This window comes from Pyrus communis, chromosome 3 (genome assembly GCF_041283825.1).
Source record: "Pyrus communis isolate YQ-2024b chromosome 3, ASM4128382v1, whole genome shotgun sequence".
Taxonomy (NCBI): domain Eukaryota; kingdom Viridiplantae; phylum Streptophyta; class Magnoliopsida; order Rosales; family Rosaceae; genus Pyrus; species Pyrus communis.
Genome location: NC_142567.1, coordinates 28,734,400 through 28,746,881, shown reverse-complemented (window position 1 = coordinate 28,746,881; position 12,482 = coordinate 28,734,400). Strand labels below are relative to the sequence as shown.

Below are 12,482 nucleotides of genomic sequence, written 5' to 3'. Positions count from 1 at the left end.
TTCTCTCACCTGACATCACCCGTGATACCCAAAACCCTAAGCATTGTTTTCGTGACTGTGGAGAATATCTTGTCCGTTGAATGCTGACACGTGGAGGACATGCAGGGGAGGTAGGTTGTCTACCAGCTAGAGATTAATATACTATCTGAGGAATGTGAGCACCTCTGATTGGTCAATTCTCAATAGTTCATATTCTTGTAGATAAAACTGGAACAGGTCTTATTCAAATTCAAAGTTTCAAACGACAAAATATTATCTCACTATGTGGAGTTGTATGTATAAATTCTAAAATGCCAATGAACTCGATTTTGCACCAAGTCTTTTGTTAGCTACATTACGTTCGTAACAATATAATGTAATCTTATCCAACCAAGTACTAACAATATAATAGCTCCAAGTTCGTACTTGTCTTACGTTCCTAACAACATTAAAGCCTTATTCCACTAAATAGTGTCGACTGTATGAATTTTAAGTGCAGTTCATGTGCCAATACAGAAGAAGAAAAAATGGCTTTTCTGATGACAATTCCATTTTCTTCCTAATCTTGGGTTCCTAACCGTGTAATAAAATCTTAATGTAGAGAATCTACAGATTGCTTCAAGCCAATGTCTCAATAAGAAGAAGCTGTATGAATTAGCTTGAATCACTAAGTCAGCAAAACCCCAAATCCGGGCACTAATTAGTTCTCATTTGATCGCCTTCAGAAGCAATTAAGGTATCTATGATCTTGTATTGTGCGCGACGCCCACAGAACGGATCATTTTCTGCGGTGTCTGTGGTACTTCTTCTCAATTTTTCGGTCTTTGAAGCAGGATTCACTTCACTATTTTCATCGAGGCTCTCCCGTTTTAGGGTCTCTGATGCTTCCTTGGATTCAACCAATTTAGTTTTCCATTTAATACCAACTGCCTCAGCCTGATCCGCTAAAAAGCCCTTTGCGCTGGGTGAACTGCAGATTTCCTTGTAAGTTTCATAATTAGCAGCTCGGGTGCTTCCACCCTCCAAAAGTCCCGCGAGGGGGTGCAAAACTGAGACTGGACCATCACTTCTCTCTAATGTTTCCTTCAAAGCCAGAAATTCAGAGACAAATTTTTCCTTGCTAAACTGAACGAATACCGCAGTTTCATCCAAGTGGAAGACAGACGTAACAGAGGTTGAGCCAAAGACTTTTGAAATGCACTCCCTGATGTCTCGTGCCTTGAGTTTTGATGGGAATCCCCAGATTAAAGCAACGTTCTCAGACATAATCTGCGAGTACCTCTTTTTGTGGTTATTAGACCCCGAAGACATTGCATTCTTCTTACCAGTGGTTAAATCAATAATGTCTCCATTACTCCAACTGAGGTATAGATGGTTGATCTGCTTCTGGAGCTTCTCATTGTGGGCCAACTTTTCAGATGACGAACAGGCCTGAAAATCAATTCCGAGATGACTGCATGTCTGAGCAAAGACGCAGCCTGTCATAAAAGCATCATATCCCGCTTCATGTTTGGCTCCAGAATTCCAGTTGGAGGACCTGCAAATGGATAATCTTAATATGAAAAAACTTAATCCCTTCACCTTGCCTTTCATTTGTATATTAAACAGACACTTTTAGTTACATTACTTAAATTATCTTTCTCCATATGTAATAGTTTCTATAAGAGAGATCCATATGGTATGCACAAGTATATACATCTCGTAAGACAAGTAGAAATAGAAACAAAAGGGCAAACTTTTATGAACTTGTTCTCCAACAGATTTCTAAAGTTGGTTGCCTCTAAAGAATGTCATGCGTAATTAACCCCCGTCAACAAATGTCATGCTAGCCTAGTTGTATTCAGACAGATCTCTAAACGGCCTATGCCATTGATGAAAATTAATTGAAATGTTCTCCTTCATCTGTTGGGTTTCCGCTATATCCTTTTTCATTTGAATGTGACAATAGAAACCATTGGGACCAATTAAATGAATAAAGCACAACCGAGATATCATTATGGATAGGGAATGGAAGAAGCAAACCTCAAATCATCCACCTGAACTTCCACTTTGACACACATTTGGACTTCCGAATCAGTGCTTTTCTTCCCAAGAGCAATTTGTGGGCATAACAAGGCAAATGCTGACGAAAGTGATGTTCGGGATTTCTTCATCCGTTGTTGGAGCACATTATCCGTGTTTAATAGTACTTTGGTGTCAATGACGTGTGGAAAGTACTTGTTAACAGTAGAGACAAATTCTTCAGCAGTCGAAGGAAGAGGGCCGAGGAATTTGCTATATACATGGGCAATATCTGTATGACAAGAAGAAGACATATTAGTAATAAAATCAAATTGACCTTTATATGAAACTAACACCAATATTCGTACCAAGAAAGCAATTGTGACCAACAATCAACTTTTGTTCTGAGGAAAGAAGGTCAATAACATGACGAAACCCAACTGCAGCTTGAACTTTCACCTCTGCTTCCCTACGATGTTCATCCTTCACCTCTTTCTACAAATGATTTCATGCATAAAAATTTAATTCCTCCTGAGGTTGAGATAAACATCACATAATAACAAATACATTGACTTCCTTTTGTGAAAATTTCTGTTCTCCCTAATGCACCTACAGCATTACGCAAAATTATGCCCTAAGAGTAATTATAATAAACATTGTTGTTTGTTTATTAACCTTTAGGAAGTAATTTTTTTTTTTCAAACAAAATCAACTAAAATTCTAATTACTGAAAGACAGCAAAACCATATAACAAAGTAACATACCAAGTAGACTTTCACATTCAAGCGTTTGGAAATTTCACATCATATATACTGGAGGAAACAAAGTACTTACCAGAAGTAACTCTCTGTCATCCTTGGACTCTGTCCGCACAACTAGTTGCTGTTGACAGGACTTTTCACCATTTATCCGAACATAAAAGAGATCTTGGAAATGCCTTGTAATGACCTGCATGCATTCATTTTCTCATATTCAGCTTCACAAAGTCATGAGCGAGAAGAAAAATAAATCTTTACATCAATTTATAAATCCATATCAGCATATAATTATAAAAGTAAAACATAATACAAGAACAAAAAAATTGAAACCAGGTTTCAAGTTAAACTTCCTTGAACCAGCGAACCCAAGGTGAATCGATTAAATTTGATTATTTGACGCAATTACCAAAGACTACGTAACGATCGTGTCTGACCATATATCCAAAATTAACCAGTCATAAGTAAGAATCTTATTGTATAAGATCAAAATGTAAAAAACCAAAATTACCATTTGAATCAACTTAAGCTGATGAGAAGTGAATCCCCTCAGACTAAGAGCTGGACGCAACTTGAAGAAAATGGTTTGTAACTGTTGGGAGTCATTTGAGTCTCCCTGAAACTGGAATCCTCCCTTACTACTTCTTAACAAACCATCACGCCATTCAGTGAATGAGTTCTTCATCCGTTCAGCGAAGAGAGTGTCAGCCATCTTGACCACTGGCATGTGCATTGGTTCCTTCAAGTTTGAACATCTAGCCAATAACTCATCATCATATGCCAAACTCAAACGTCTCAGCGCCTCACTTTCCTGCTCTCTGGATAAATAAGATATTCCTGAGATAATACAACAGTTTAACTTTACAACTGAAAGCATCATATAAAAAAGCTAGATGAAGGTAACATTCCCACCATTTACGAAATCTTAACCATTAATTCAAAAAGCAATCAAACAAATGCACTACCTTCATGTATGCAGACATTAAAATCAAACTGGTATTTAGCTAAGAAATCGATCGATGTAGTCTGGCATAGAAACTCATATGGTGGGCCTGCAAGTGGAAGTTCTTGACGCGGAAAAATGTAGAAATTGTGCCTGTCAGCACACCCATATTTTTACACGACAAAAACCATATAAAAAGTTCAAAACGAAACGCCTTAGTTACACAAACTTATTCAATCTCAGAAATTGTGCGCCTTTGCATTAGCTTCAAACTATCCTAGCCAACAAACACATGCATAATATAACTTATAAACCCGGGAAAGTAACCAATTTTAAGCAAAACAAATCTTCATTTTTCTTTTTTAAAGTTCAATTTAACCTACATTTATCAGAAAAATCCAGAGATAAAGCTTTTCAATCCAAATACCATGATCAAAGCAAAAGACTCAAACTTTACATTTTCTTCTCCCAAAATTTCTCAGCAACCAAACACGTAAGTGTAACAAAAGCAAATTGCAATGTCCCATTAGCAAGAAAATCATGTCAATCCCTAACTTCTGTTATTTTATTTCTTCAACTTTCTAGGCAGCCAAACAGTACACAAACTAAAAGAAGAAATAAAAAAGCAAAGGTACGTACGGATGAGCAATGAAGGAGCGCTTGGAGGAGTCCCATCGGAAGGGGCAAACGCCAAACTGAAGCACGGCGAACTTCTCGGCCGAGTCCTTGACCTTAAGGTAGCAAACGTCGGCGCGGTCGAACTCCAGAGAGTCGCGCCATGGCGCACTGGAGATTCCGGTCATCTCGAGATCGATGGCCACGAAGTCTGCGGTGGCGACATGGCGGCGCAGGTCGGCCAGAGCCGGCTCGAAGTTCGATTTGGTCACGTTTTTCAGAGGAAAGGTCGAGGATTGCTGTTGTAATGACGAGGAGGAGGAGGAGTGGGATATGGCACGTGATATAGCACGTGACAGTGCACTCGCCGGGCGGTGAGTGTTCATCGTCTGAGCATTTGCCTGAGCTTTCGCCTTCGGGGTTTATGCAGAGAGTGAGTTTTCGGCACAAGGTGGAAGATGAAATGATATCGCTTACGACGTCGTTTCTGCAAGTTTTCAATAATCCATTCCTGGTAGAATCGAGTCGGGTAAGCCCATCTTGAAAGCTATAAGTTTCTTCTTCTATCTCGGAAAATGATTTCTACACGCCATTCTCTCTTTTTTTTTTCACACCTTCATTCAAACTATTGTATATTTTGTGTACTTTTGTTTTATTTTGTCTGTAACTAGAAGTGAATTCTTTATTTTAATTCCGATTACAAATAAGTAAACATGTCACGAATATTGTGATTTGTTACGTGTTGTTTTGAGTTCAAGAACAAAAATCATCCTCCACAACGGAATTTGATGAATTATAAATAATTATCATTGTCAACATTATTAGTTATAACTACAAGAAAATTGTGCCTTCTCCGAATTTGGTAACCATGTGACAATTTCAAATGCTCGCCTTACATGCATCAAATGTTTACAACAACAACAATCAAGACTTATCTCACGAAGTGGAATCTGCTGTATGAATCTCAAAACGCTACTGCGCTCGGTTTTGCGTCATGCATCAAATGTTTAGATTAGCATTAACGTTCTTCAACCACCAGCACAGAAACTATGACTTCATTCTCTCTTAAGCATATCGGAACGTTTTCCGCCACGCAAATAACCTTTCCGGTGAGTTCAGTTCCCACTGAAACAAAATTGTACCCTCCCAATCGCAACTCCCCGCGAAAAATGTAAAATTTGCATCAACATATTTCCAGAACCTGACTCCAGTTCAGGAAACAAAGAACTCGAACTAAATTTGCAGGATTTCTAGCTCCGAAGAAATTCTCTCCAATAAACCTGCAAGGATTTACGCGGTTACTGGCTTCATTGGAGGGGACTTCCAGATGCAGTAGCCAATTAAAACCAAAACATTGCTTTACTTACATTTATAAAGCTCGAGTTAAACGAGCAGCAAATGCCCCATCGAGGGAATGCTTTACAGGGTTGGAGAAATAGAAACCCTGTTCTGTTACAAATTCAGGTGGAACGTATCTGCCAACAGGATATATTTGAAATTCCTGAAAGACCAGAAATAATATTGAAAAAAAAGGTAAGATGGATGCAGAAGAATACGTATATAAATCTGCACATAACACCGCACACACACACTGATCTACAGTTTCACCAAGTAGAACCAAAGACCTGCAGAACTTTGGATTTCGTTTTTCTAAGAACGTGACTAACATTTTAACAGCACATTTATTTCCTACTTGGTAAAGTGCAAGCACCGGATTTTGTAGACCGGAGCTCAAAAAATAATATGCCGGTAAGTCAATAGTTCCCATTTGCAAGTTAAAAACATGAAATAGTCCATTCTTTCTGGTGAGCAAAAACTTTTAAGCAGTTCTTTACCATCGAAAGAGCATGTACTGAAAAACGAAATGGAATAAAGCGTTAAACAAAATTCAGGTTAGTCTTTAGACTCCTTACCGGATGCCTGAGAAGAAATGCAGCTATCCTCTCTTCATTCTCTTCAGGATCTATAGAGCAGGTACTGTATACCAAAACACCACCAGGCTTGACCAATCTGTAAATGTACGTTAAGGTCAGACTTGTGGTAAAATTAACGGGAAAATACAGTTGACCAATGAATTTATCTCTGCCTGGAAAAAAGTTTCATGTCGTCAAAAAGAAGAGAGCAAGAGAGTGGTGTTTTAGTATTTACAGAGAAGCTGCATCGAGAAGCTCATCCTGCAAACTTTTCAGCTGCTCCATATCCTCTAATTTCCTGTTCCAACGCAAGTCTGCTCTCTTCAAAAGTTAAAAGAAAAATAGCATCAAATAACAAAACGATTTTTCAGGAACAAATAAAAACAACACATGTCATCTTATACAATCACCTTCGAGAGAACGCCCAGTCCAGAACATGGAGCATCCAACAGAACTTTATCACACTTCGTACTATTGTTATCCTGGAGAAAATGATGATGAACACATAAGACATTTTGTGTCCCGGATAACAATGTTGTACAGGGTTGATGACTTACAGAAAAAGTACGGATGTCCGAATGCACATTAGTGATCACACCATCTACTTGGTGCAACTTAGCCGTCTCTTTAAGGATTCTCAACCGGCCTTCATTTATGTCAACTGCATATACCATACCTGAAACCCAATGGTAAATCTCTCCTGTTATTTATAGTTTCACAAAATTGACGATATAAGAAGATTAGAGCGTCTAACATCATCATCACTTCGTCCAATTTATCTGTACAATAATAAGACTTCTAGATATTCTTACACAAATATATAATCCGAGATAACGTATACCTTGGCCACTCAAAAGGGATGCCATGTAAAGTGTCTTTCCTCCAGGAGCAGCACAACAATCAATAATGCTTTCACCCGGTTGAGGATCTACAACTGAAACTACTAAACCTGCAACAAGATTGCACCATACAATTTGAGGAGATGCTAAAATAAAGGTCTAAATTTAAAGTGGAAAACTAGATCGAAATTCCGTATGCCGAGTACAGGAAAAACAGAATCAAGCTCCAGCGGAATGTTTCAATTTTCGTAGGCACACATGAAACCATGGACAAATGTGATTGTACAAAAAAAAATCATCTAATAGGCATCTGGCATGTGATTAGAAAATAGAAACGATACCATACTAAAATCAAGAGGAATTTGACCTGCACTTTCATCCTGAACTGAACATAAACCTTCTTTCAATAGACCCGCTTGTATGACCAACTGAATCAACAAAATTTAGGTAGTTAAGGACCTTTTGCAGTTCTCTAACAAGTACAGAATAGCCCACATCGAATGTTCATAAAACTAGGACAAGGCATCTATATTCGCATTTTAATTTGTTTTAAGAAAAGCTCGAAACTACAAAATGACATCTCCCGTCAGTATTTTCTGTAGAAATTAGAAAATATAGAAAGAATAGGATGGTACTCCATACATGAACAATGGGCTCATAGAAATGAACTACATGGTTAACTTATACCTGCAACCCTGTTTTCATACGGACAAAATCATTCAAATGCGAAGAGAGCTCATGTGGAACCTGAAGTTCAAGAAAAGAAATCAATAAACTGAGCAAGTAGCCATGATCATAGAGGCTTGGCCCGTAGATTATAGGAAGTCTACATTTTAAAGAAAAATCGACGTTGCCAAATTAAAAACTGAAAAGACTAATCAAGCACCTTTAAGACATTAAGCTTGGTCACAAGGTCAGCTCTCGAGAGACCTTTCCCGCTGTTTGCCCTGACATTAGCACCAGAAAAAAGTAAACAAGATATTCACATTCTATACTAGAAGGATAACAAAAAGGAAAGACACTTGAAACCTTAAGCTGAAACTAGGATCACTGTTATTCCACATCATCAATCTAATTGCTTCTTCTTGTCCAAGATGCTTTGTCCATCGCCTCACCATCCACTAAAAATTTGAATTTACTTTTAATAAGGAGGGGGGAACATCAAAGCAAAGTATTAAGGCCAGGCATACAAGGTTTTGTTACTCGAGTTTTGATTCCTCCAGAGGTAGAAATGTTAAAATTTCATGGAAATCTACAATTACTTAGCAGTATTGAATGCTTAGGAGTGGATTCTGGTGGTAAAACATATGTTATCGACAATAGTTCGTCAAATCAATAGATGTTAGCTATATGTTTTTAGCTCCATGGGGGTCCCAGATTATCCTATCCCAGTATTCAACAAAAGTATGAACATCATTACAATTATAATCTTACAACAGGATGAGAGTGCAAAGTGGCAAGAGCGCGTGCTTGTGCGCGGTCATCGCCCTCCAATTTGGGTAGAGGAAGAGAATCGGTTTCCTGCAAACCCATATTTGAAAACATTAGACGAATACCTCGGTATAATTACATGATTATAACATAAAAATAAAAAAATGGCATACCATGAGAAGAACAAGCTTCCGGAGAATCGCATTAACCAAGTTGCCAGCACCATGTCTAAGGGCAACTTTTGCAAGCCTCACATTCTGCAGTTTATGGAACAAATATGGCATTTAGAAAAATAACTCGATTACACAAAATGTTGAAAATGTTTGTAGGAATTTACTATAAAAATTTTGAACAACAAAAATATCTGAACCTAGTTGTGATGAATCATCATTGGCAGGCCAAAATCAGAATGGTCAGATCGAGATGATGATCGAGTCTCTTAGAAAACTCTCCAGCTACAACAGATGGTTGAGGTAAAATAGGATAAATTAAAAAGAGAGAAATTTACCTCATCTACAACAGCATATGGTGGCATATCCAGCTTAACAATCTCATAGAAACTAATTCGAAGAATCTGCACAGGTTGAGAGCACTAAACTTATCTACTTGGTTGCAAGGAAAGTAAAGTCACAGTCACAATTTCCAACCATTTAAAGTAACTAGATAATTAATTGCAATTCCTATTGCTGCAGTTCTAACCATTGATGCAATTGCAAATACGTCCATCCATCATTGAATTGCATCAAACTATCCACATAACTGAAGGACATTCCAATGGACCTACATAGGATCTGTCTTCCAACGCATTGCGGCAGGTGCAAGAGATTCTAGATATTTAAATAAAAGAATGGGACTTAACGGTTGAAAGTTAAATTGAGGCAGGTGCAAAATAGCATGTAATAAACATGTGAGAGTAAAATACCTGTAAAAGAAGTGGTTCCATCCTAGCAAATGTGTTTCCATCATTGCACAGTGAACTTATCAAATGATCAAGATATCTCTTCCAACGGATAGTGCCGCCAACAATATCAGTGACCTATAAAGTTGAAATTAATAGAAAATGCCAACACAAAAGAGAGAAATATTCAACTAAGACTTCAGTCCAAGATAACTTCCAACAAACAAGACAGTAGGAACTAGGAAGAGAGAGATAACCAATCTAAGATCACGATCCTCTAAATCCCGTGTACGAAACCCAAGAGTTCTTCCAACATATCCCATCTCATTTTCACCAGAACCTTTCCCTTTCTCATTGAGAAGATCAGCAAAAGCACCTCCCATCTCTATTCTCATCAATCTCACCGCCGAAACTGAGCAAGCAAAAGCAAACCCACATTACGAATTAACATTTACAAGAAAATGCAGCTCCCGTCTTCCTCTTGTGTGAAAATTTAATCACAGTAAAAGTAAAACCAGCCACTAATGCACATAAAGCAAACATCATAATCCAAACTTACCAGCTCTGTGAGGAGAAATCTCCAAATTCACCTTCTGGGTTTTGTGTGAGGGATTGAAATTACCTACAGAATCACACAACTTTTAGTGACAGTAACAAGTAACTCACTCCAGCATCAATTTGGAACCAAATTCACACTCCCAACTAAATTTACACACTCCCAAAACAGGAGTTCACTAATTTTCCAACAAAGATTACAACTTTTTCAGCGATCAAACTTACACACTCCCAAACTGTTTTGTCACTAATTTACCAATAAAGATTACAACTTCTTTTAGTGACAGTAAAATTGGAAGAAAATTCGGACTCCTGCTAAAATTACACACTCCCAAACTGTCTTTTTCACCGAAGACTGCAAATTTTTAATGCCAATGAAGCTCCACAAATGTAGGCCCTGTCGTCTGAACCAGAATCTCATATGATTATCCAGAAATTTTCTTTTCTGAGCATTTTCTAGGGAAACAAACAGAAAGTTTCACCTTTTCTAGGAGTAGAAACGGATGTTTTTGTTCTCTTATCAAACTTGAGTGACTTGGGGGAAGAAGAAGAAGAAGAAGGTCTTTTGGTGTCTGCAGAGAGAAGCAGGCGGAGAGAGAGTACGACCGCCATGGTTCGTTGGTGCTGTCTGCTGAGTCGCAACTCCCTGTTTCCCTCTGCTGTAAAGCAACTGGATAAAATTTGATTTGTTCGAAATAAAAAATAAACTTAATTTAGTTCCACTTCCGCCCCTCTACTCCCTATACTCTGTAGTTCTTCCCCTAATATTTTAGGAAAATGTTATTCTAACATTTATTTTTATAACTCATGCACCTTTGTTGATTTTTTATCATTCAACTTTTTTAATTCATTTGATTCGACGATTAAAAATTAAAAAGGGTGTGAGAAGTGAAATGGTTGTGTGAATAACACTACCATTTTTATTTATACAACACATCGTAATCAAAATTGTACATTTTTCTGTCATCTTCTAAAAATTATCTTTAAAAATTTCACTAAATTTATAGAGACAATTTAGTTACATGTATATGTCGATGTATATGTCGAATATATTGACAATTATAGTAACAAGTAGAATGCTCATGATGACTCATCAATTTTTTTTATTTATATGAATGACTAAACAGTCTCAGATAAAACGAAGTATTATTGATTATCGTTGAATGATGATAAAGAGAATAAACATTTCCAATTATAATATTTGTACAATAAAATGATGTTACGTTAACGAAAAATAAGGATTTTACTCGAAACGGAGAATGAGAGAAGTATTGTGAGTTAGAAAAAAAAAATAAATAAAAGTGACTAATAAAACATAAATTCAACAATTTGGTGTAAAGTGACCCAAAATTTTAAATTGGAAAGCTCAAAATCAAATTGAAAGTTCGATAGCAAATTGGAACAAGGTACTAAGTCCAAGAGAGAGGTTTACATAAATTAAAGATGTTAAAATGACGATATTTCAAATTAATTACGTGATATTATATGGAAAAAAAATTAAAACATGGTTTGGGCCCATTTTATTTATTGACACACGATCTAATTAAGACTCACTAGTTGCCCTATTAAAAATTGTGTTACCAAATGAATCGATTCTGTTGTCAAAATAACATTGCTTTATTCCGTTATGGATAAAAGCCAAGAACAAGGCAGTGCTAGAGCAAGTCCATAGGTTTTGAGGTTAATATATTGTATATGATAGGAATAATCTACTTTAATGGCATTATCCTTTTCTGTTCTCACTTTTTTCATTGTGATGAACCGCGCATTTTTGCTCATCATTTTATTTATTATCGTTACATAAGTTTAAATTTTGAGATTTGTATCTATCTACTATAAAAGTCTCGAAATTTAAACTCATCTAATAATTTTAAATAGAGTGATAAGCGTTACCATTACGTGAGGGTCGTGAACAAAAATATTTCCTATGACGAAGAGAAAAGATGTTCCGGGAATATCTTTCCTCAAAGTTAAAAAAGAAACTTGTGGTTGGGTTGTGAAAAAACTATACAATTCTTTTAAGGCCAACTATTTTTGTTAATGTATTTCTATCATAGCGTAATTTAACATGAAAATAAACTCATAATTAAGTGGTACGGCACCTATTCTTAATCTGCCGTCTTTTGTTTAATTTCCTTGTCTTTTGATAAAAACTCGTAATTCGTTAAGTGATATTTTACATTAATATATAACAAAGAGAAAACAGTTCGAACTCGAAACACAATAGGTTGAAAGATAAAAGTCTTTACCACTAAATCAATCACCACTTGCAGCAGTAATTCATTAGCAGTATCAATATTTTTATAACCTATACATGAGAAATGCTAAGGGGGAACTATCTCAAAGTGGCATTGTTCATGGATTATCTGTCACCTTATAATTTAAGGTTAATTTTCAAGCTAACATTATAAAATATTGTGAAAAAAAAATGAGACGACAAAGAGTTCATGAAAATTTTTACTTTTGAGATAATCTCTTTACTATATCTCATCTATACATGTACTCAAATTCATCCCCTTCTGTCTGTAATTGGTCATCATTCAACAAAGCCCC

At 36.6% G+C, this 12,482-nt stretch overlaps 2 protein-coding genes across 6 annotated transcripts; both read right to left on the bottom strand.

Annotated features, from left to right (window-relative positions):
* Positions 1-343: 343 nt before the first annotated feature.
* On the bottom strand, positions 344-4,863 carry LOC137716282 (poly(A)-specific ribonuclease PARN). 2 transcript variants are annotated; one of them, XM_068455709.2, is made up of 7 exons: positions 4,318-4,863; positions 3,701-3,831; positions 3,247-3,572; positions 2,815-2,928; positions 2,349-2,475; positions 2,002-2,272; positions 344-1,516 (listed from the first exon to the last, which is right to left on the bottom strand). In XM_068455709.2, the coding sequence occupies exons 1-7, from the start codon at positions 4,677-4,679 to the stop codon at positions 676-678; spliced, it is 2,172 nt and encodes a 723-aa protein (XP_068311810.1). In that variant the 5' UTR covers positions 4,680-4,863; the 3' UTR covers positions 344-675. The 2 variants fall into 2 exon arrangements, with proteins under 2 accessions (XP_068311810.1, XP_068311811.1); XM_068455710.2 differs by lacking the exon at positions 3,701-3,831 and having other exon boundaries at positions 3,247-3,553; positions 4,318-4,858.
* A 214-nt stretch (positions 4,864-5,077) lies between these two features.
* Positions 5,078-10,662, bottom strand: LOC137715737 (NOL1/NOP2/sun family protein / antitermination NusB domain-containing protein). Of its 4 annotated transcripts, none has more exons than XR_011065579.2 (18): positions 10,412-10,650; positions 9,934-9,996; positions 9,632-9,786; positions 9,399-9,512; positions 8,985-9,050; positions 8,650-8,733; positions 8,480-8,566; positions 8,075-8,166; positions 7,932-7,992; positions 7,733-7,792; positions 7,413-7,473; positions 7,048-7,155; positions 6,764-6,882; positions 6,617-6,688; positions 6,442-6,520; positions 6,207-6,303; positions 5,661-5,794; positions 5,078-5,573 (listed from the first exon to the last, which is right to left on the bottom strand). XR_011065579.2 is itself a non-coding variant. In XM_068455079.2 (18 exons), exons 1-17 carry the CDS (start codon positions 10,539-10,541, stop codon positions 5,663-5,665), a joined length of 1,587 nt encoding a protein of 528 aa, XP_068311180.1. In that variant the 5' UTR covers positions 10,542-10,662; the 3' UTR covers positions 5,078-5,573; positions 5,661-5,662. The 4 variants fall into 4 exon arrangements, 2 of the variants coding, with proteins under 2 accessions (XP_068311180.1, XP_088547857.1); XM_068455079.2 differs by having other exon boundaries at positions 6,442-6,527; positions 10,412-10,662; XM_088691731.1 differs by having other exon boundaries at positions 6,442-6,527; positions 7,392-7,473.
* Between the last annotated feature and the right edge of the window lie 1,820 nt (positions 10,663-12,482).

Excerpts from the sequence above, each read along its gene's own strand:
- LOC137716282 (XM_068455709.2), bottom strand. The coding sequence starts at position 4,679 with ATGAACACTCACCGCCCGGCGAGTGCACTGTCACGTGCTATATCACGT. Across the intron at positions 3,573-3,700 it reads TAATGTCTGCATACATGAAG|GAATATCTTATTTATCCAGA; the intron begins GTAGTGCATTTG and ends GTATTATCTCAG. Across the intron at positions 2,476-2,814 it reads ATGACAGAGAGTTACTTCTG|AAAGAGGTGAAGGATGAACA; the intron begins GTAAGTACTTTG and ends AATCATTTGTAG.
- LOC137715737 (XM_088691731.1), bottom strand. The coding sequence starts at position 10,541 with ATGGCGGTCGTACTCTCTCTCCGCCTGCTTCTCTCTGCAGACACCAAA. Across the intron at positions 9,787-9,933 it reads GATTTCTCCTCACAGAGCTG|TTTCGGCGGTGAGATTGATG; the intron begins GTAAGTTTGGAT and ends TTGCTTGCTCAG. Across the intron at positions 6,883-7,047 it reads ATCCCTTTTGAGTGGCCAAG|GTATGGTATATGCAGTTGAC; the intron begins GTATACGTTATC and ends ATTGGGTTTCAG.